Raw genomic sequence first — 25192 nt, 5'->3', positions numbered from 1 at the left:
GAGTAATCATTTAAGTACCTTCATTGCAAAATCATTTTCTAATTTTTGAAAAGGCAAGAAGTAATTGCATCTAGGGTAGAGGCTCAATTCTCAGTGTAAATTGTCTGAGCTTCCCTTTACTTGTACCCAGTAATATTTGTTCAGTGTACTTGGTATCAATTTAAAATAATACATAGGAGCTACTATACACCATATACACCATATAAGCTATATAAGATTTTTCCATCAAATCCTCAAAATTGTTGGATATTGTCAGACATTCCAGGAAAGGTTATCCACATATTTTAGTCTTGTGCTGGATGAAATGAATGTTAGGTGGAATTTTATGGAAGCTCCGGAGAAAGCAGATACATGTAAGTTGTGAAATGTATATTTTTTGTATGAAAAAAAAAGAAAATTAATAAAGAGATTTATAAAAAAAAAGTGTACTTGGTATCCAGTAAAATTACTGCTAAATGACTCTAACTTTAGTAGATGCTAAGTACAAAAGAGACATATTGGTTGAATTGTTTACTTGTTTCTTAGATTTAACACCCATTATTTACCAATCAAATATTTCCCCTTATTTATCTGATAATATAATACGCTTTTTATTGATGTGCTATAAAGTTCTTGGGAATTTGTTGATTTAGTAAACATTTAACCTGGTACAATGTGTGTACTATGTATAATATCACTTTGTACATTTCTATGATTCTTTGTACACAGCCATGCATCGTTGCAAATGCATGTAAATGCCAGTTCAACTACTGGGTAAAAATGCAGGTTGACACTTGCACAAAATTTGCATTCATTTTTAAACCAAGACTGAAATCACACATTGTTGGTCAGTGTAGGGTGCATCTCAAAATGTATAAAGAAACATGGAAATGTGCAATATAAAAATGCAACATTTGTTTCAATGATTCCATTTCCTGAATTCAAATGTTTTTTCATAATGTTCTGCTACTTCAGTGTGCACATGATTGTTACTAAAGCCAATTAGCAATGCTAGCAGGTACATTTTAATTACCCCAATTAGCAGTGAACAAAACCCATAGACATCATATGATCTGTGTCCATTCCTGGTGAAGGCAGACAAGTTGTGACAGCAAAAGGGTGCCATCAAACTTACCAGACACACATTACAGGGGAAGGCTACTGATTTGCCTGTGTTTTTGAGTAAAAATTCTATTGTGCCAAGGCCCAGCCGCTACACAGGGCTTCTTTGATAAGGCTTCTCCCCTTGTATGATGCTCCTCTTGCTGGGACCACTTGGTACTTCGCTCAGGGATCTGATGCTTATTTAACTTATTTACTCTACCTGATATTGTTAATGCTATGTACTATAACCGTGCTGTCCGGGAAGAGACATGTTATACTAACCTTACTTGTTTTGCGGGAGTTGTTTACACATGTTCTCACCTACTTGACACTTGCGGGTGGGCTGCAATATTGTTATTACCTGTTTTGTCTTTTGATGTTAAAAATGCATTTGCTGACTAACTCTTTTCCATAGACTCTTGGCTGTAAGGTGTCCTTCTACTTTGGCCCTTCCTCTTTTTACTTTACTTATACTTGCCTAATGACGTTCTATATGCCCCCCTTTCTGATTCTCCACTCTGTCACTATTAGCAGGTTCCTCTATATTGCGGTAGCACGTGTCCTCAGACATACCCATTGTCCCCCAGCAGCAGTACTTTAGTTAGTCTGCTGACAATCCAGCTCTCTATTTCTTAGGTGGATTAGACTATCTATTTCCGCCTCTGGTATTCTCTCTTTTCTATACCTTGTAATATCTATCGTTTTTTTGTCCCTTTCTCTCTCTATCTATCTATTGTTTTTTTTGCATATTCCCCATCCTTTATTCGGTCCAGCGTGTCCTCCACCTCAACCAGGTTTGTAGCTATTGATACGCATACCTGTTCCCAGTTTTGGAACACTTAGCTCTACGACTTGTATTTTAGTTCTGGTCTGATCATGCAGAAGAACTCAGAGTCCCATGCTCCCCTCTCATTGAAGTGTGTGTCGCTCAATGTGAAAGGTCTGAATGTGCCCGAAAAACGATCGCAGGTCTTGTCTGCATTATCAAAGCAGAAGGCCCAATTTATTTTTTTGCAGGAAACTCATTTCCGTTCGGATTCTATTCCCAAGCTTACTGACAGGTCGTTCCCTACAGTGCTGCACTCCACAAACCCCTCTGCAAAAACCAAGGGAGTTTTAGTATTAATCTCTAAACATGCGCCCTTCCAGATGTTGGACTCTTTGGTGGACCCAGAGGGTAGGTTCTTATTTATCAAGGGTTTATATGCCTCCAGACCCCTTACCTTAGCAAATATCTATGCCCCGAACGAGCACCAGGTCTCCTTTTTTAGGAAGGTCTCCAATCTCCTGCTTTCATTTAAGGAGGGCTTGGTCCTTCTAGGAGGGGACTTCAATGTCCCATTGAATCCAGAGATGGACCCCTCTTCAGGTACCACTGCTTTGCCTTACAGAGCTCTGCGTCAAATCAAGCTACAACTTCAGTCTCTTACATTACATGCCTGGCGCACTTTGTTTCCTTCGACCAAGGACTACACCTTCTATTCTGCCCTGTTTCAAAAGTACTCATGCATAGATTATTTTTTCCTTTTTCAGCCTGACCTAACATATCTTACTCACGCCACAATAGACCCGATGTTCTTGTCTGACCACCACCCCATCTCGGTCACCCTGGCTTTCCCGGAGTCGATCTCTAGGACCAAAACCTGGCGACTGAACTCATCCCTGCTTAAAGACACGGCATTCGTGGCACATCTAATATCTGTACTCAGCAATTATTTATTGGACAATGCCTCGTCAGATATGTCTCCACTCACTTTGTGGGAAAACCACAAGTGTGTGATTCGGGGGGAACTTATCGCACAGGCGGCAAGAATTAAAAAGCAGAACCAGGAGAGGATAGTGACCTTAACAAATAAGATTAGACAACTGGAAGCCTCTCATAAAGCCTCCCTATCGCGGCACTCCTTGCAGGAGCTCTCGCACACCCGATCCCTGCTTTAAGAGGAATTAAGAAAACGATCGAGACAACACTATGTACTACACCAGAGAGTCTTCTACGAGCAGGGTAATAAATGCGGGAGACTCCTGGCAAGAGCTGTGCGAGCTTCCATGCCTTCCAACACGATCCATCAGGTCCAGGACAACCAAGGTGTAACCTTGTCAAAAAACGAGGACATAGCAAAGTGCTTTGAACAATATTATAAAAAACTATACAATTTGGAGTCACCGTGCCAAAATTCGACCCAAACTACTAGGAGAGTCGAGGCAATTAGGGACTTTCTATCTCAAAATTGTCCAAAACGAATTCGGGAGGGACAGGAGTTTGAATTTGGAACGCCCCCTCTCTGCTGAGGAACTCCATACTGCTGTAAAAGCCCAGGACCTGATAGATTCACACTACAATACTATACCGTATTTATCGGGGTATTGCGCGCTACGGCGTACAGCGCACACCCCTAATTTTGACCCTAAAATCCTGTAAAAAAAATGTTATTACATTTTACTACTTACAGTTTTGGTGTCTTGCCCGGTGTCCATCGGCGGCCGTCTGCGGCCCCGGTGGTGTCCTCCCGGCTTCTCCCACGCTGTCTTCATGTCGAATCCCTGCTTCCCGCGCTCAGTTTGAAGCCTCCGCCAACGTATACCGAGCGCAGTACACGCGGGTATATTCGGCCAGGCTCGGCTTCTCACGCATTAACGTCACAGAGAATGACTACGAGTGAAGCCGAGCCTGGCCAAATGTACCCGAGTGTACTGCGCTCGGTATATGTCGGCGCAGGCATTCAAACACGATGCTGGAAGCGGATATCAGCATATATCGCGCATCCACGATTTTGCCCTGATTTTCAGCAAAAAAGTGTGCGATATACGCCGATAAATCCGGTAAGTCCTTTTTGAATGTACTGTCTTCCAGGATGATAGATACCTTTAACGCTTTGGCGTCTCCTTCTACTCCAATGGGTCGTATGCTAGAGGCCCATATAACGGTTATATCAAAGGAGGGCAAGGATGCTACGCAGGTTCAGAACTATAGACCGATATCACTTCTCAATGTAGAGATTAAATTGTACGCCAAGATCTTGGCAAACAGATTATCCCCGCTATTGCCTGGCCTGGTCTCCCAGGACCAGGTAGGTTTTGTCCCTGGTAGGGAGGCCAGGGACAACACCATCAGGGCATTGAATCTCCACCATTGGCTTACTACTTCTATGACCAAGGGCTTCTTTCTGTCCCTAGATGCGGAGAAGGCGTTCGACAGGGTGACATGGGACTACATGCAGGAGGTTTTGAAATCAATTGGCCTTCATCCTCGCATGTTGGCACATATCTCTGCACTGTACTCTACACCCAGCGCACGTGTGCGGGCTAATGGCCACATGTCGGACGCCTTCTCTATAAGTAACGGGACACGTCAGGGCTGCCCCCTGTCCCCCCTGATTTTTGTCCTGTCCTTGGAACCCTTTCTGAATAGATTGCGATGTAACCCCGACATCAAGGGCTTGTTGGTGAAAGGTAGCGAATATAACTTTGCGGCTTTTGCCGATGATGTTCTTCTTTCCCTGATGTCTCCAAGGGTGTCCCTGCCGAACTTATTAAAGGATATAGAGCACTTCGGGATGCTATCTCACTTTAAGATCAATTATTCTAAAACAGTCTGACCGAACATGATGAAGACTAGCAGACACTACCACTGTGACCTCCGAGCCTTTCTTCTTCCGTTCCAGCGAGGGAGGAGGAGACAGGAAAGTCTTTAACACAGTCCCCTCTTGGTTCGCTCCCCTGGATATCTCCTCAACATTGGCCCCTAGAAATTAAGTTACATCCTCTTCTCCTTCCCTCCCTCAGGGCCTTTGAGCGGGCAAAAAAGGCCACATCTTTCTCCACGGTACCTGGACCCCTAACCACATTAAGAGGTAATCCAGATTTTATGCCAGGACTGTTGCCCTCCTTCCTAGAGAAGGAATGGCCACATGACCAACTCCTAGCACACCAGTTTTTCTCTCACGGATCTCCTTGTTCTTATGAGGATCTAGTGTCCAAATCCCCGTCCAAATCTTTCCCTTTCTGGTCCTATAGACAGATACAGCATTTTCTTTCTTCTCAGTCGTTGTCAGAGACTCGGACGCGGTGATTGACGCCTTACGAATCTCTGTGTACGCAAACTTCCCCTCAGAGACACTTAATCTCTAGTGTATACAAGATCCTTTTGGATGGCTCCCCCGGAGGCCCAGACCCATCCCGTAGGGCCTAGGAGTCTGATCTTCAACTATCCTTGGACGAGGATGATTGGACACGTATCAATGAATATGCCCATAAGGGATCCCTCAATGTCACTATACAGGAAAATTGCTAAAAAATTGAAACACGTTGGTATAGGACCCCGACTCCAAATTTTCCCCAACTGTCCCTGACACATGCTGGAGGTGCGGAAGGGGGAAGGGATCTATGCTCCATATATGGTGGGAGTGTGAGTCTCTCCAGCCATTCTGGAGGGAAGTGCATGAGATTATTGCGCATGTTACTACTTATACACTAGACTATTCCCCGGCACAATTCCTCCTGCATCACACACACTTAACCAGACCTGAATACTTTAGATCCTTGGCCATGCACATGGTAAATGCAGCGAGGCTTTGCATCCCGGTACATTGGCGCTCCACACACGCTCCGACGATTGTGGAATGGTTCGGTAGAATCTCTAAAATTGAAGAAATGGAAGAACTAATTCATATCTCCCAAGAACGTATTCAGAAATTTACGAATACGTGGGCATGCTGGACTCATTTTAAAACGACTCAACGCTTTCAGACTCATAACTCCTAGGTTTTTAGTTGATGGATGATGACCTAGTTATGCTGAATATACATGGTGGAGTCTATCTTAGGGAATCGACCTGGTGGAGGACCGTTGACACTGATGACCCCTCTTCCCCATTCCCCTGACCCTCCCCCACCCTTTCTTGTGTAAATTCCCCCCCCTTTTTTTTTCTTCTTTCTCTTTCTTCTCTCTCTCTCTTATGGAATCGACCTGGTGGAGGACCGTTGACACTGATGACCCCTCTTCCCCCTTCCCCTGTATGTTACTGTACGCTCATTGTATGGAAGACTTGATGTTTTGATTTATCTTAATAAAATTCTTTATGGAAAAAAAAATTCTATTGTGTCCACTAAAATAAACATTATAAGTGATAGGCACATCCTACAAACACTACTAGATGATAAATTGACTGCACATATCTCACCCACCCAGTATAATATGGGTCAAACTGCGATAAAAAGGTATGCTTAGCTATCTGGAAGACATAGATAAACATTTGTTTTCATCTGTATGTAAAAACTTTAATTATTTGGCCAGATTTCATCTAAAAATTTTCTTTTTTTCCAGCTGATGGACTATCAGAAAGAGCTGTAGAAATTATCTTATCTGTTACCCTTTGTGTGCTTTCTGTTATCCTTCTCGTAGCTGCCATCTATGCCTTTGCAAGGTAAGATCTTATTTCCATTTTGCTACTGTACATTGAGTATGTAATTTTTTTATAATTAATTACCAATTAGAGGTATTTGTATTCTGTTATAGTTACATAATAACATATACAGTAGTTGTATCAGTTATAAGCACAGAATGAAATAAAGACAGTGTTCTGTGAATCTCCCCAGTGTTCATTAAAAAACAAAGGTCACAAAGCGGTTTCAGTAAAACCTAGTTTAATAAGCATATTAACAATGGATGATAAAGTAGAACTATAGGCAAAACTATTTTTATTTTTGATAGAGCAGGGAAGGATTATAACCCCTGTCAGATATTTTGTTGTGCCGTCTGTGTCCCATTGTGGGGATTTATCTTAACTTCCTGTCCCATAGCCAAACAGGAAGTGAGAGGAAATCCCTGCACATTAAGGGTAGAACAGGTCCCCAGAACTAGTGTCCCCATTGGAAGCTCTCCCCTCTATTACTTTATTGGGAACAACCTAAAATGTGGGATTTTCTTTTACTTTCACTTTCAATGATAAAGGTAAACAGGACAAATAGAAAAGACAAATCTCCTTAGAGCAGGGTTCCGGGCATACATTTTTTTTTATTTTTTTTCGCAATCTCAATTACATTATTATGAATATTCATTAAAACATATTAATAAAGCAAGATCGGTACACAAACAGTTGCAAAAACGTACTTTATATCATCTCAGGGATCTTGTGGCCATTTCCATCATAGCTGTGGGCATTATGAAGCCCAGTTCATATTTCTTCCTGGATTTTCCGAGAGAGGTGCATGCTGGGATTTTTAGGCCCAGTAATGCCCAGAGACTCCTGGGAAATGAGTATCATAATTTTCCAGAAGGCAATGGGGTCTTATTACAGGAAGTTCTACCACCTTGTACTAGGAACTAGGCAGATTATGAAATATGCCTAGTAACAGCCATATAGAAGTGAGTAAAAAAAAAATGTAATGTTTTTTTTTTTTTTACATTAACGTCAAGCTGTTCATAAAAAGTTTGTTTTTAGGGTGGAACTCTGATTTAACGAGAGCACAGACAGCAATTAAATATTACAAGCATTCCGATTCCTCTCTACACTTTCCAAAACAAAAACAAAACAATTTTGCCTTTAGTTATACTTTAATATATAAAAATAATTACATCAATCCATAAGGTAGATTGTGTAACTGTATGCAAATGTAACAATACTTCAATCAAATTAATCATAGCTTGAAAGATATTTAAATATGTATTTTTAAGAATTGTAAATGTGATCTCAGTTTGCAGGGTCAAGGTCTGAATGTAACGCTGTATGATCAATGTAATTAAAGTAGAGGTTCACCTGGAAATGACAATTTTTAAGATTAGATTCATGCTCATTTTGTCAAGGGGAATTGGGTAGTTTTTTTTAAATCAAAGCCGTACTTACCGCTTTAGAGATACATCTTCTCCGCCGCTTCCGGGTATGGGCTGTGGGACTGGGCGTTCCTTCTTGATTGACAGTCTTCCGACAGGCTTCCGACGGTTGCATCTATCGCGTCACGATTTTCCGAAAGTAGCCGAGCGTCGGTGCGCAGGCACCGTATAGAGCCGCACCAACGTTCAGCTTCTTTCGGCTACTCGGGACACGATAGATGCGACCGTCGGAAGCCTGTCGGAAGACTGTCAATCAAGAAAGAACGCCCAGTCCCGAAGACCATACCCGGAAGCGGCGGAGAAGATCGCTCTCTAAAACGGTAAGTACTGCTTAGTTTTTAAAAAAACTAGCCGATTCCCCTAGACAAAATGAGCATGAATCTAATCTTAAAACATTTTTTTAGGGTGAACTCCCGCTTTAAGTATTCAGGTGGCTGTTACATGCAGTTGTGAACAGAGTGGGTCATTTTAAAATATACATCCTCAAGAGATTGTTAGGCAATGCAGAAACATTTTAAGAAATAATTCTACTTTCTTGAAAAATTTATAGCATGCACATAATGAATGAATTTATAATTAAGGTTGTGACGCGTCTGCTTTAAATATTAGGACATACTTTTACCAGCATACCCATGTGTTCAAGCCATTGACAACACACTATCTCATTAGCAATATATTTCAGAAAACTCAATACGGTAAAGGCAAAGAAAACTAATTGTGTATATTTTTTTAGAATTCGACAGAAACAAAAAGAAGGTGGTACATATTCACCACGAGATGCTGAAATAGTTGACACTAAATTCAAGCTTGACCAGTTCATCACAGTGGCAGACTTGGAGCTTAAGGATGAGAGATTAACACGGTAAGCATACTCATTTGACAAAACAGTAGTCCAACAGGTCATCAGCCATGACCCCACCATGACCTTTACTTGTTTGGAAGTGTTTGTCCTGCTCTTATTTATACAGGTCAGTGATATCCTCTTTCAAAGGCTGACCTGTGTCTTTCAGACACTCAGATTTACAATTGAGAGGTATAGTCCTTTTTTCGCAGTCCCTTTTTTGACAAATATTAAACTTCCCCTGATCCCCACTGTAAATCTTTTTGATTAAAATATATTTTGTTATAGCTCTTCTTATTCAGAGGACTGCATGGTTTGGTTACAGATTGTTAACTATGCAAATCCACTGACTGCATTATAAAAAAATAAAACAATTCTTAAGGGGGGTACACACTAAGAAAATCAGAAGAAAAATCCCATACGAGGCACGATTGTTTGATTTTCATATAGTGTGTACACAACTTTCGACATCCAATACAGAGTTTGCAAACAAAAATTTCCAAATCCCCACATTTTCTTATACATGAACAGAACAAACTATTTTTAGTTTAGTTTAGTTTAATGTGTACCGTTTTTGTATGAGAAAAATCAGAAACGAAAGACTGTGCATGATCAAAAACAATACACAAAAAAAATAAGCCTTTGCCTTTTGAAAATTTCTGTACATTATTTCCTTCCTCGATTCCGACTTACTGTGATACAATGAGGAAAATCAGACGATTGCTCGCCCAATTTTCTCATAGTGTGTATCAGCCTTTAAAAAAGGTGTCCACCAATAACTATTCATTTATTTTAAAGTTCATTTTTAAGTTAATGTGGCATCTTGGTGAAAGATTATACTTACATGGTATAGATGGTAATACATGTTAATAAATTGAATCGTTCTGTTGTTTGTCTTGATTTTGGAGGTTTGTTAGCTGAAGTCAGCGGATAAAACAAAAAGTTTTGACAGATAGTAGCAGTATGTATTGTGGGTAGATGACTGGAGCAACTCCAGTGTGTGACACATATGGTTGTAGAGGTAGGTAATATTTTATACACAGATTGCTCCACGAACAAAGGTAATAATTTGGAACAAAGTCTATGTGGAACACTATGTAGCATCTAATTTTATTACAATCAACTCCAATGAATCCTTGGTATTTTACACATTAATACATAGTGCCTTTGTATCTAACAGTACATGGAGGGACTTCTAAGATGATGATAGTAAAGGTTGACTCTGGCCAATAAGCTTTAAAAAGTATTAGGTGACACATTAAACGCTCTTGAAGAACTTTAAACTTTACATATTAGTCCTGCTTCATGACCACCTATTGAAAAGGTCATTTCTAGTGCCCCAAGGTGCTGAATCATTGACTTCTAATAGATCTGACTAAGCGGGGTTAATGTTGAGGAATGACACTGTGCACACTTACAAGAACAAGAACTTGGTGGGCTACTAAGTGTTTTCCAGTACTGTGTGTAAACATAAAAGACCACACTATATATAACATATACATATTCATATGTATGACATTTTTTGAACATATTTTCAACCATGAATTATGGTCATTTATAATTTTTAATTATGATAACTTTACTGAAATTGTTAAATTTTTGTTTATAAACTTATTAACATTTTAGGTGTGCAATAACTAATTTTCTAACTTCAAGTAGAACTAAGGCCCAATTACTTTTTTTATTTTAGACCAATGGATGTTTATAACCCCTGTCAGTTTTTTTTATTTTTTGCCATCTGTGTCCCGTTGTGGAGATTTCTCTTCTTCTCTTCAGTGCCAGCCCCGTACTGTAAGTGAGAGAAAATACCTCCAAAGTAATGGAAATCCCTGGTTGCCACCTGGGTCACCAGAGGTAGTGTCCCTCTATTCTTTTTCTTATGACAACTCAAAATAGGATTTTCTTTTCCTTTCACCCTTGCTGACACTGGTCATCAGGATAAATAGAGAGGATGTATCACCCTAATGGGGACACAAACAGCAATGAAAACAGGTTTTCTATATTCTCTATTCCTTATTCAAAACTAAAAAAAATTTAATGTTTAGTTCTACTTTAAAATAAACTTATTGCAGGGTCACACAGTGCAAAGTGACCCCATAGCTGTGTAGCAGCCACCCTTCAGTGTGCTGCTAATCTATCATTAAAGCTCTCAACATTTCTTTGCAAATAGTTACTTTTCCAAAAGTCAATATTTGCATATGCATAGACATGCCTCCCACACCCCTCATGCGGCAGGCTTGGCAACAGGTCAATCAGTTACCTAAACTGAATTGTGAACTGGAAGAGGAAACAATTACATTTTCTCCATACCTAGAAATTTGTTTTTTTTATGACATTTGCACACGATCGGTTCGTCTGATGAAAACGAACCAATGTATTTTTTCATCGGATATCCGATGAAGCTGACTTTCATCAGTCTTGCCTACACATCATTGGTTAAAAATCCGATCGTGTCCAACGCGGTGACGTAAAACTCAACGACGTGCAGAGAAAAATGAAGTTCAATGCTTCCGAGCATGCATCGACTTCATTCTGAGCATACATGGATTTTTGACCGATGGATTTCCCCACAGACGATCGTTTTTTTCTATCTTTTTTTGACCATACAAAAAATTTAAAACGGGTATTAAACTGATGGGGCCCACACACGATCGGTTTGTCCGATGAAAACGGTAAATCGGTCCATTTTCATCAGACGAACTGATCGTGTGTACAGGGCATAACAGACAGGAGAAGAAGTTATGCAGCTGTCAAGTCATTTTGTACACAAAATCAATACGCAAATGTTCTAATTAAGCCTTACTTGCACTTGCCTTGTCTATGCACTGTGCAGACCCATAATACTACCTTATTTTTAAGAAAACAATGCCACTCAACCAGTACATTCCAATCTGGCTACTACCTCTGAACACAGTTCAGAGACATTACAAAACAACAACAAGTTCCTTGAGTGCTAGAAACTGTCAGTCATATATAAAGATGTCATGAATAAACAAGGTTAAGTGAATTGGAACCCAGTGCAGCTGCCAACCACTGTAAAATGGATGAACAGAAGAAGAAAACTACAAATCCGCTCTCTATGTGTTAGTCCAGAAAGTACATGTGAAAACATGAATTGAATAAAAACTGCAGGAAACTATAAAAGCTTCAAATACTGCAATAAACAGTCATGCAGTGGAGTCCACTCCCTTCTGACTTGTGGTCAGACTGTACCTGTGTCCAGGAGAATGGGACCACGGGGTGCAGGGGAATGCTGTGCCAACTTGTGTGATGACTTGGGCTGGTGGCCAGAGGAAACCAAACTGGGCTGTGAGGTGTGACAGCCGCCATGAGATGGTACAGGGGGAGCCGAGCAGAGCCGAGGGAAACAAGAACCCCATGATGCACAGTGGCCTGCAAGCTGCTGGGTTGCCATGACTACATGCTTTTAGTGTCTGCACTTTATTATATATTTGATGAAGTGCAGGAGTGCAAAACATGTAGTAACAGCAACCAAGCAGCTTGTGGTCCACTGTGCATCATGGGCTTCCTGTTTCCTTTGCCTCTGGCACGGGGCTGATGTCACCTATCACGCCCGGTTCCCTTGGTTCTCCCAGTCTGTACCATCTCACAGTGGCTGTCACATCTCACCACCCACAGGCCGCCCACAGCCCACCCACAGCCCAGTTTGGTTTCCTCTGGCCACCAGCCAACAGTGGTTGGCACAGCGTTCCCCTGCACCCTGAGGTCCCATTCTCCTGGACGCAGGTAGTCTCACATGAGTCTGCAGGGAGTGGACTGCTATCCTCCCCATCGGGCTGCCATCCATTTTCACATGGCTCAAGGCGGCTCTTACCATGTTTGACCAGCAGGCCTTTGGATGACATTAACCCCTTTCCACCCAGTGGTATTGTTTGCTTTGAACATTATTATTTTGATCACACACCTGCATGACTGTTTATTGCAGTATTTGAAGCTTTTATAGTTTCCTGCAGTTTTTGTTTATCCAGCTCACAATATAATAAATTTGTTTTCTATAAAATTCATGTTTTCACGTGTACTTTCTGGACTAACCCATAGAGCGCTGCTTTGTAGTTTTCTTCTGCAGTTCAGAGACATAACTCTGAATTGGATTAAAATGAAAAATGCTTTTAAATATAGACAAAGGCACTGTTCTGGCCAGTGACAGGACTAGCACTCAAGGTGAAATTACCAAAGCGTATGCCTCCAGTACCATTTTGTCCAGTTCCTTGTATAATTATTACCCTATGGACTCCCTTTCTTTACACCACTCCTTCTTAAAAAAGCACTACCTAGATGCATGTATCCCTTCAACCATCCACTTTTTGAACTTTCCTGTGTATGCAGTATGATTAGTAATCTAGCTGGCAGTAGGCAAGTAGACCGAGCTTCCCTAGGTTGAGGCAGAAGTAAGGAAGGAAAATAATGCAAACATATCTATTTTACTGTCTTTTAGCTCAGCTAGCACCCATTGAGATCAAGGGGTGTTCCCAAAATCCAAAGAGCCATATTAGGGCCTCAGCAGAAGCTCTTGTGCATATATCATAAGTTAGCATTAAACAATGCAATAAAAGCAAGATTTGTTCACAGTTTTATGCATAGCTTGTCACTAACAGTCCGTTACTGTACTGCAAGAAAGCAGTCTACTACTGACTATGAGTCATGTACTTTTGTAACCCCTACTTCCATTGAAGTTGACAAGGTGGCCCCCTATTTGATCTACATATCAGGCTAGTCTCGGTTCTGTTTACTGTTCTACCTATCTCCCAAAGAAAAACATGTAGCACATTTTTAAATAAACTGCAATCAATTAGGCTAGAATGTTGACAAACTTGGTATTCACAAAAATACATGGACATGTAAAAAAAATAATATAAGTAAATGTATTTTACTATAGTTTATTATACTGCCAATACATTTTATAATTATTAATGAATCTTTACTTCCAGATATTCATCATTTTTCTTTAGACGCAAGGACATATATGTCATTCAGTAAGTCAATATTGGATTGGTTTTTTGCTCTTATGTCCACAGTATCCAAATGGTCTTGTATTTCCATCTGGCCTCTAAGCTCAGATGGGGACAAAAGACTTTCTTGCTGGTAGTATATGGTTAAAAGGACCACTACCATACATTTTGTCATCAAATCACATTGATGAATAAAAAGTGCTTTATCCATGTTTAAATCGGACTACAAACTACATAATTTTATACAAATGAGCATTAACCATATACTATTTTTTTTTAAACATTTATCTTTTGTGTTACCTTACTTATGTATTAAATGTTCAGTACCCATGATGGTGTACTTTAACAACTACTGGATAAATCTTGTGGCCTCTACAGACATGTGCAGGAAGTAGACAACCCAAGTTGTTAACACCCTCCAAATGCTTTGTATGTTGAATATTATATGTAAAGGCTTTTAATATTTGCATTAATATGCCACTGTGATTAGTTCAATAGATGTAAAAATTTAAGGAATGAATAAGAAGGTAAAACATATAAACGTTTCGATGTTAAACTAAATGTTGCAAAATAAGGAATAACAAATCTAATACCTAGCTTCTTCGGAAAAAAATAGGAAAATAAGAGATACAATCTTGTGGTTTTTAAAGGGTCTGTTCATTCAGAACTGATATTTCAGTTTTTGTTGGATGTTGATAAATAAAAAAATACAACAGTTTATGATTTCTCTGGAACTCTGGTAAGATTTCTGTGAAATAGGTCCTGGGTATGCACAACTCCAATGAACATTTTGAGGGGGTCCAAGTCTGTCTGATTCATTTTATTTTTATTATGGAGAATACAACAGGAGGAAAAAAGCAAAGGCAAAGAGCCTTTACTGTTGGATTATCGAAGACATACACAAAATGAATGGCTAACTCTGTTTACCAGGGCCTGCCTATTGCCAAAACATTACTTTTGTTTTAATCGACCCTTTAAAGTGAAGGCATGTAAAGACATTTTTTGGAATAAAATGGGAAAAAGATAGACTCTTTGTCAAGCTTTTATTGCTATCTGTGTCCCCACTGGGAAGATTCACCACCCTATTTGTCCTGGTGACCACTGTTACCGAGACTGAAAATGAGAAGAAAGACAAAAATGTTAAGTTGTTATAAGAACAAGATGTGAGAGATGAATCCTCCAATGAGGTCATCTGTAACTATGACAATGGTCTAAGATGGTAATTCCAGTTACTAAAAATATTTCCTGTTGCATGGAAAATCTCCCAGCAGGACGCAGGCAGCAAAAATGTACCCCCTAGGGGTTTTAACTAGGGTTGTCCCAATACAGATACTAGTATCGGTTTAGGGACCGATACCAAGCATTTGCCCGAGTACTTCACCCGATACTTGTACTGTCAGGGGTGATCAGTGCATGGGGAAGTTACAGGCACCAATCACCGCTATATAGTGTATTCCGCCGTGTATTCCCGCCGTGTATTGCCGTGTATTCCTCCGTGTATTGCCGTTTATTTCCGCCGTGTATTCCTCCGTGTATTGCCATGTATTCCCGCTGTGTATTCCTCCGTGTATTGCTGTGTATTCCCACTGTGTATTCCTCCGTGTTTCTCTCCCCTTCCATGCTCCTCCTCCACCCCCTGGAACTGTCAGGATAGAGAGCGGGGGTAGGAGCCGGTAAATCCAGTTCCTTACTGCTCCGAATTGACAGAATCAGTGATCACTGACTCGGTCCATTCACATAACTGAAACATCGTAAACTGTGATTACAATGTTTCAGTTTATGAATGAAGAGAAGACGCTGTCTTCACTTCATTCATTTTCAGCGCAGCTGATGCTGTTGAGAAAGGGACTGGGGAACATGTGTCCCTAGTACCTTTCTCTGTCCCAAAGGGGAGGTGTCAGAGGTCTGTTAAGACCCCTGATATCTCACCAAAGCCCCCCAACAGGGCTGAAGAAATAAATAAATAAAGAATAATAAAAAAACAAAAAAAAAGAATAAAAAAATTATTGTAGAAAATAATTAAAAAAATAAAAGAAAAAACACACTGACACGGTCCACCCCCCCCCCCCCCCTTAAAAATAAAAAATTGTAAAAAAAAATATTGTAAAAAATTAAAAACAAATTGTTAAAGATAAAAAAAAACTATGGACACATGTGCTGCTGTCACATGAGATTAAAAAGAGGTATCGGTATTCGGTATCGGCGAGTATTTGAAAAAAAGTATCGGTACTTGTACTCGGTCTTAAAAAAGTGGTATCGGGACAACCCTAGTTTTAACCTTTTTCTACTTCAGGGATATTACTTCTAGTAAAAGCCCTGTCTTTCTGAACAAGATTTTTAAAAAGCCTTATTGATAAGATATAGCTGTAACTGTCTTTACTATTGGCATCATTAATTCATATAAATATCAGGCTCAAATTTCCTCATATATCTGTATGTAAGACATCTGTGTCAGCTGTATGTTTGGTAGGGCTCAGAGATCTGTAGGGACTATGGCCTCATTATCATAACCACAGCTAGGAGACATCTTTCATCAGATGATGTTTATTAAAACATCCCTCTTTCAGGATGTACAGGTCATTCTATCATTTCACCAGTGTTTGAAAATAAGGAAATTGATATCTAGCTAACAAGGTGATTGTTTGTCATTAGAAAATTGTACTTTCGCCTCTTATGTACTGTTGTTCTAAAATACTTCTTTGAAATCTTTAGCCCTTTTAGCATAGACACTCTATGCACACACCCACATACTGTATATTCACCTAATTTTTCTGATGTCTAATGGCAGCAAACTTTTCAACTTTAATATAGTAAAATACTGATGTTTTTCAGTTTGTGTAATTTATTAGATTGTACAAATGTATCTCTATACTACAGTGCAGTGTTGAAAAAAACATTAGAATATTGCTTCAAATTGTGAAACATGTTCATCACTAAGCAAATTGGTGCCATGTAGTGTAAACACCTGTTTTCCACTAAAGAAATATTTGTTCTTTAGCTGTTAAATTACAGTGGTTGTTGAAGATCCATTTACCCTATATGAGTCAGTGCAAAGAAACTTAGAACATTTCCATTAGACTTTGCTGCTGAAATATCAGAAAGATCAAAAGAACCAATGCATAGTTATGTTACTGAATCCATCCAAAATACATTAGTTTTAGGTGGATACGGCTGTGGTGTGAAACAGTAATGCTGCGTGGATGAGTGATCACATTGGCCCATATCCCAATTTCAGTATATACTACATTTGGTGACAGCTCATTGTTTTTAGTACCCCTACCATATTAACATTTTAATGATGCTAACTAGGTAGCGTACATGTTTTGGAATGGGTAGGGGATAATAAAGCTTTGGAATCAATCTGTAGCTTCAGTCACTGTCTACAATGTATAGTAAAACAACCAGTTGCTTTCTCCTCCTTTTCTACCACTCCCTCATTTCACAAGATTCCACATCTGCATATACTGCCATTACTGTGGCCCCAAGTGATATCGAGGGAAGTCTCAGAAGGCTTTCAGAGGTTTTCCTTGCTAGACATCAAGTGGGGAAGAGGGTCAGCATGGAGCCACGCAGGGTATGGCCAAGCATAACTTTGAACTACAAGTCTCCTAATACCTTTGACCAGACAGGTGTCTCTTCCACAGCTGCTGGAAGATATGAAAAAATGTCCCCTAATCACCCCGATGCACAGCATCTCAATGCCAGCTTGTTAAATTGCAGGCCTTGCAGCTACTTCCATTTAAGCTGGTGAAGTTGGCCCCTTCTGTAAGTTTATGACCCGAGCTGCACCACATTAGCAGGTACCCAGCCATCATTGTTTTGCCCAGAAGGCCACCCCTGTTTTTCATCATCATGTGAAAGCTAATATGTCCATCTTACTGGACCACACTGTCAGTGGCAGGGTCCACATGACCACAGATACATGGTCCAGCAAGCATGGACAGGTACATCACATCCACAGCACAACACAATAGGTCAATTTGCTGGGGGCTGGGGGAGATATAGCAAGGGGCACCCCACCAAAGATCGCGGTGCCACCCTCATGTTTTGCACACTGGTGTAGGTGACAGTATAGTCACATTTACCCCATCCTGCTCAATGGCTTCATCCTCTCACTTTACAGAACCACTATTCCCCCCAAAGCACCCCATAGCCTCAAAATGCTGATTTGCTTTTGTGCTGCTAGGATGCCTAGGGGGCAGAAGCCACACTGGGTAAGAGATTCTGGCAGCTATTTAAGGGCAGGCCAAGAGGTGGATGACCCCATGCCATGGTATGCCAGGCCAAAAAATACACTAGAAACTTTATAGGTGCCTAACAATATACATATGAGGAACCTTCTTCCTCTTGATTTGTTGCCTAAAGAAGATGCTTACACACTGTCCATCCACTGTAAAATATTTGTGATGTATGTTTCTGAAATTATACAATTACATTTTTATTTCAGGATAAAAACTGCCTAGTCACTCCCTTTTACATTGAATCATAACCAAGGTGATTACCCACTGTGCAGCCACTTCACAGTATGTGTGGCTATTGTGATAGTATACACCAGGAAAGTATACACTCTATAAGACACTACAGTGTGATATTGCATTGGACAGCCATTGAAGGCTCTACTTTAAGAGAATGGCTTCCTATTGATAAAAGATTTGTTTTGGTTGCATATTCCTTTGTTCAATTCAGGCGTTTTACCGCTGGATAAAAAATTCAGGGTATCCAAAAAAGCCTTTTTGTGTTAATAAAACAAATTGAGGCGCTGTTGCTGTATGTAAGAAAGCAGTATCACCACATATATAAAATGCTAGGTAAATCTCCCAGGAGACCCACTGCACATCATATTTGTCCGCATTACAATCTGAGCAGTGATTAAGAGGGCTGATTGTAGCTCCTCCTCAGGCTAAAGCCCAAATTAAGGGCATTTCTATGTTGCAATTACAGCCACCATTAACATCCCCGACACCTCTACATTCTGCTGCTCTCCACGTAGTATTGCATCCCGGTTTCTGCCTCCTCTGCTACCTTACTTGTATATAAAATACTAACTCGAGTAAGCCCAGAACCACTTGACAACCACCTACTATTTCAGATGAGATCAAGTTGTTGACATGATATCTTGAATGATAGTGGCTACTGTACATAGGAGCACCATCATTTACAAAAACACAAGCCCACATCAACACAAGCCAGATACTTAACTAGTGATAGGTGATGTGTGTTTTTGAATTTGTGTTTTTGTGAATGACACGCCCTGCTCTGCCCCTGTCATTTACAAGAAAACAAGCCGAAAGCTTCATTTTCGATTCCTTCCAAAATGGCAGGAGAGTCTGGGCTCAATAAAGCTAGTGTTTTATGTACATATAGGAAAGCAAGGGGGTAATAGGGCTGCATGATTAGGTGAACTGTCAGCTTGCAGAGGAGGGGTTAATGAAGCTATATGTGCACACTCCATCATGCTCCCTCTCCTCAGCACTGTCACTCAAAACCCCTTGGGGACTTAATGAACATTTTATACTTGTGGCATTGAGCTTATAGTGTAACTAAAGAGCTTATAGTGTAAAACACCTGTCAATTTGTATTACTTTCTATGCCCCTGTTAGGCAGATTCATCTTCTCCAATTGTCCTGTTTACCATTATCATCAAAAGTGACAGTAAAATAAAATCCCACATTTTGGGTTGACACCAGAACAGTAATAGAGGGGAAATCTTCCAATGGGGCATTAGTTCTAATTGGAATCTGGAAGCCCCCTTTAACAATAATAGCATTCCTACTCATTGAGAAAAAAAATTAAAGTGTAAAAAAAAAAGTTTTTAACAAAAATAAGCAGGGCTTTTCTTCTGAGAGAATAGGTACAGGTACTCTATATGCCCCTAACCTACCTCTGAGCACCATCCCGAGTCTCCGCCCCCTATCCGCCTCCTAGTACTGCTCCTTGTAGAGAATACATAGACAAGTATCATTTTGTGGTGGAAAGTATTTTTCTTTTTCAAACAGCTATAACCAATAGCTTTAATAGGTCATTGTTATGGTTCACATTTATTTATTTATATAGCGCCGTCAATTTATGCAGCGCTTTACATATACATTGTACATTCACATCAGTCCCTACCCTCAAGGATCTTTTAACCTAAAGTCCCTAACGGACATTCATACATATTCTAGGGCCAATTTAGGCAGGAGCCAATTAACTTACCAGCCTGTTTTTAGAGTGTCGGAGGAAACCCACGCAGGCACAGGGAGAACATGCAAACTCCAGGCAGATGGTGTCGTAGTCAGGATTTACATTTACCTTTAGTTAACTACTTCACCCCCTGAAGAATTTACCTTCTTAATGACCTTGCCATTTTTTGAGATACGGCACTGTGTCGCTTTAACTGATAATTGCGCGGTCATGCGATGTTGTACACAAAAAAAAATGTATGTAATTTTTTTTAACACAAATACAGCTTTTTTTGGGTGGTATTTGATCACCTCTGCGTATTTTATTTTTTGCACTATAAACAAAAAAGACTGACAATTTTGAAAAAAATATAAATTAAATAAATAATATATAATAAATATAATATATAAAATATATATAATAATATATATTTATTACTTTTTACTATAATAACTATTCCCCCCAAAATATGTCTTCATCAGTTTAGGCCAACATGTATTGTTCTACCTATTTGTGGTTAAAAAAAATGGGGATATATTTATGGCATTTTTTTTACTATTGGCCGTGATCAGCGTTTTGTAGCGGAACTGCAACATTGCGGCAGACAGATTGGACACTTTTGACACTTTTTTGGGGCAGTAACATTTATACAGCGATTAATGCTAAAAATAGCCACTGATTACTGTATAAATGACACTGGCAGGGAAAGGGTTAACACTATGGGGCGGTCAAGGTATTAAGTGTTCCGTAAGGACTCAGGGAGGTGTTTCTAACTGTGGGGGGAGGGAACTGACTGGCAGTAGAGAGAGATCGCTGTTCCTGATCAATAGGAACAGACAATCTCTCTCTACTCCCCTGTCAGAACGGGGATCTGTTTGTTTACATTGACAGATCCCCGTTCTGGCTCTCTGTGGAGCAATCGCTGGTGGCTGATGGACATTGCGGCCAAGCACATCGACTCAGGCGGCGTTGCATGCGCGCACCTGCTATTACTCTTAAAGCGGCTGACGTACACCTACGGCGATTCGCGCAGCCGAGCCAACCTGCCGCAGTATAATGATGTCAGCTGGTTGGCAAGCGGTTAAACAGTGGCAGCCTATGTATTTATTTTAAGTACAGGTTTCCATTAAAGTGGAACTTTACCCTTAACTTGATAAAAAATAACGTTCTTTAGAAAGTAATATACATTTCACAATAATAATTATGCTACCAAAATTGTGTGTGCTGTAAATTGCCTCCAGCTTTGCCTCCTGTTTCTTCTTGCTGGAGGCTGCCATTTTGCTGAAGCCTAGAGCCCCTGAGCAGTGGTAAAATCTGTAGGCTGTCAGCAGATTTGCCTCTAGTGGCTCTGATTTTGGGCACAGTGCCAAAAAATAGAAAGCAACTAAGCATGTGCAGAGCAAGATGAGACAGTGTATTACTGGATTTTTAAACAGGCAATTATATTTAATGTTTTACATAGCTACACCTACAAAAGGGGCCAGCTTGAAGTGATCTAGCAGGACCTAATTTTTCACTTTAATGTCCCACTTTTTGATAGATTTGGAAAAATACTTCTTGTGGTAAAACCGCGTACACACGACCGTTTTTTATGACGTAAAAAATGCAATTTTTTTAAATGGTCATTAAAAATGATCGTGTGTAGGCTCCAGAGCATATTTCATGACGTGAAAAATGGGCATTAAATTGGCATTAACGACGTGAAAAAAACGTGCATGCTCAGAAGCCAGTTATGAGACGGTAGCATTCGTTCTGGTAAAACTAGTGTTCGTAATGGAGATAGCACATTCATCACGCTGTAACAGACTGAAAAGCACGAAGACTGAAAAGCGCGAATTGTCTCTCACCAAACTTTTACTAACACAAAATCAGCAAAAGCAGCCCCAAGGGTGGCGCCATCCGAATGGAACTTCCCCTTTATAGTGCCGTCGTACGTGTTGTACGTCACCACGCTTTGCTCGAGCATTTTTTTTTCACGATCGTGTGTATGCAAGGCAGGCTTGACAAGAATCACGTCGAAATTTTTTTTTTCTAGAACATTAAATGTGGTTGTGTGTACGTGGCATAACCGAAAACTCACACATTTAGGCAGTTATACTTGCTGAAGACAATTTTAGTGATTTATTTTTTATAACTATATATCACTTTTACATTGTTTCATAACAGTCTATTTTTAAAAAAAATCACTTATCATATATCAACATTTGTGCATGCAAAACAAAAAATACCTGTAATGTTTGTAATATGCATGTACGTAATAGTTTCCTTGTTGCCTTTTGCCAGGATAATGTAACATTCCTTGCAAATGTTTCACTTCACATTGCAGCTGGAGGCTCGTTCAGCTGAACACTGGCTTGTTCGCATCTATCTCCATAGACTGCAAACTATGCAGAAGTATTACTTATTATTTTACCTACTGGTTGAATGTTCTTAGACGATACATTTTAGCCTATTTGCTGTATTGGTGAATGTTACTCTTCTGGTCAAATGTTCTTATAGTTAGTTTTCTCTTATGCCTCGTACACACGGTAGTTTTTTCCGTCGGAATTAACTCTGATGGGTTTTTCCGATGGAATTCGGCTCAAGCTGTCTTGCATACACAAGGACACACCAAATTTCGACTGTCAAAAACGCGGTGACGTACAACACTACGACGAGCCTAGAAAAATGAAGTTCAATGCTTCCAAGCATGCGTCGAATTGTTTCCGAGAATGCATGTTTTTTTCTACGTTGGAATTCCATACAGACCAACGGAATTTCCGATAAAAAAAATTTTCGTCGGAAAAAAAGAGAACATGTTCTCTTTCTAACTTTGTCGGAATTTCCGGAGAAAAAAGTCTGATGGGGTATACACACGGTTGGAATATCCAATGAAAAAGTTCCATCTGACTTTTTCCATCGGAAATTCTGACCGTGTGTAAGCGGCATAAGGATTGAATGCTAGTCAATGTTACATTACATGTAACAAAGAAACATTTACACATGTTACAAACATTACGTATTATTCAGTATGCTTCCACGAATGTTGAGACATTCACAAAGTGATTTTTTTATTATTATAAAGAGGACCCAATAGTGTTGTTTGCCAACTTCTCATTTAATAAAATATAGAGAATACAGAAAATCATTTATTACATCGCTAACAGATTGCATACCAGTTTTCAATAATACGAAAGTATACTGAAATTGTGCTTATAATAAAGGAGCCCATTTTCTATGTTTCATATCTATTTACACAACGTGCTACTTTGTGCGCATGGTTGAGAACGGTCCATAATAGCTTTTTGAGTATACATTTTGTGTAATAGGCAGTTATTCAGTGGATCACATCCAAGTTTCACTCTAGTGTTATCAATCACAATCATCTAATGTACTGTATGGCAAAAGGTAGATGATACAATTGGTTGTGAATGTCACCGGCGCAAAAGAAAATATATAAATAAATAAGAAACGTGATCTGCTGCAGTACTGTATGCCCTTAGTGGGGGTCAATAGGAAGAAAAGTGTTACTGCGCTGATCTAATTATCCAGAGGTATTAAATCTCTGGGAGTATGGACATAAGTGAAATATCAGGGCCACAATGTACCCAATCTTAAATGTGAATAACCTGAATACAAACAATATATAAAAAATATAAGAAATATATGAGTCATACAAATGTGACACAGTGATTTCAAACTTGAATCATATATCTAGATCAGTATGTCAGCATACAATCCATATGCCACAGTGCTTCTATGAGAAAAATGGCTGTTGCTGCTACTGACCAACCAAATAGTGAAAACAATATGAAAGATATTACAAAAAAATATTGTATATATATGTGTATTAAACCACAATATGCAGTATGCCAACTGCACCGTGAGTTGTCCAATAACCGATATTGGACAACTCACGGCGTTTCGCTAATTGCGTCGTCAGGAGAGCTGTGGACACTACTGTTTAAGCTGTATTTATACCCCTATGGATTCCCTGAAATGCTGCAAGGTAGTCACAGGAAACAGGAAGTCTTCCGGCCACCATCTTGGCTGATGGCACAGGAAGTTCCTGTTCCCCCATTTTGGTTACTGGATACCTGGCTATTTGCCAGTCCTGGCTGTTGTTACTGGGTGTTAGCAATAAAAATATGGATATAAATATGCCCAGCAGCCAGGGTGGCTGTATGTGTGGGGTGCTATGTGCGCTGCTACCTCCGTTCGTTTGTGCACCTCCCCCCCCTCCGTGTGCGGGCGCTTATCGCCCTGTGTGTTATTCCCTGTATTATCGCCGCAACCGGAAGTGCTTGTGCGGCCATCTTGCCTCCGTCACCGGAAGTGTCTGTTCCGCCATTTTGGTTACTAGCATCCTATGTTAGTCTATGCCTGTTTTGGGTAATGGCTAATTCCCCACACAGGATGTAATGTTAGTCATTTTAGCTACTGGCAATGGTCCCTGTGTAGCAGTCACCGTCTCTGGTTGACGCTGCCAGGGACACTTTACAAAAAACAACATTTTATCACCTATATTACTGTAAGTGGTCAAAAGCTGTGTTTATTAAAAAAAATGTATTTACTAAAAATTTATCAAACACCATGAGGCCATAAACAGCAGGAAACAAATACAGTTTTCATTTTTCTGCTGCTATATTTTGACTTTTCTGTATAAACACTTCTGGAAACGAACGAAACGCAGGGTGCAAGCACCTCCCAGGGGAAAATTGAAACTACTAGTGTGAAAAAGAAAGCAGCCACCCCGGCTGTTAAAAATATTGCACATAAATCCACCCCAAATAAAAACCAACAAGGGGGACCACCTCCACCACCACCACCCCAACAACACTCCTACCCCCCTTATTATGGCCAATACTCCAGACCCTGGAGGGGAGGCCAAAGGGGTAGAGGGAGAGGATACTATGGCCAAAACTATGGGCCACCCCAATGGCAGGGGGAATGGAGGGACTGGGGGGAGTCTTTCAGACCACCTATGCCGGTTTTTCAGACCAGCAGAGGGGGGTGGAATCACAACCCCCAAGAAGGAGAGGGTGCAGAAGGGGAAGCAAAAAGAAAAAGGGTGGGTTAGGTGAAGGGATCTTCAACCTAACTAACATTGAATTCTCCCAGGAGGAACTACTGGTATTAGACAAGGGCATTAAGTTTGCGCCAAACAGGGCCTTTAACAGTTTTGAAACTTTTACAGATTTGCAAAAAAAATTTTAAGAAAATTAAACCTAAAAAAAATAAATAAAAAAATAAAATAAAACAGCACTAGATCACTTGATGATAGATCACCTACCATCAAGTATTAGAAACCAATGAGTATGTGTGT

The 25192-nt window shown here is 40.0% G+C and overlaps 1 protein-coding gene across 1 annotated transcript in view; it reads left to right on the top strand.

Annotated features, from left to right (window-relative positions):
• Nucleotides 1-25192, top strand: part of PTPRQ (protein tyrosine phosphatase receptor type Q) — a 326169-nt gene that overhangs the window by 227726 nt on the left and 73251 nt on the right. Inside the window, exons 36-38 of the mRNA XM_040341603.1 lie at nt 6409-6508; nt 8648-8776; nt 13705-13749. Coding sequence (XP_040197537.1) covers nt 6409-6508; nt 8648-8776; nt 13705-13749 — 274 coding nt within the window. The remainder of the gene's footprint in view (nt 1-6408; nt 6509-8647; nt 8777-13704; nt 13750-25192) is intronic.

The sequence above is a fragment of the Rana temporaria genome, chromosome 3, assembly GCF_905171775.1.
Source record: "Rana temporaria chromosome 3, aRanTem1.1, whole genome shotgun sequence".
In the NCBI taxonomy this organism is placed as follows: Eukaryota; Metazoa; Chordata; class Amphibia; order Anura; family Ranidae; genus Rana; species Rana temporaria.
The sequence above is the reverse complement of the archived record's forward strand: the minus strand, read 5'-3'. Positions and strand labels throughout refer to the sequence as shown.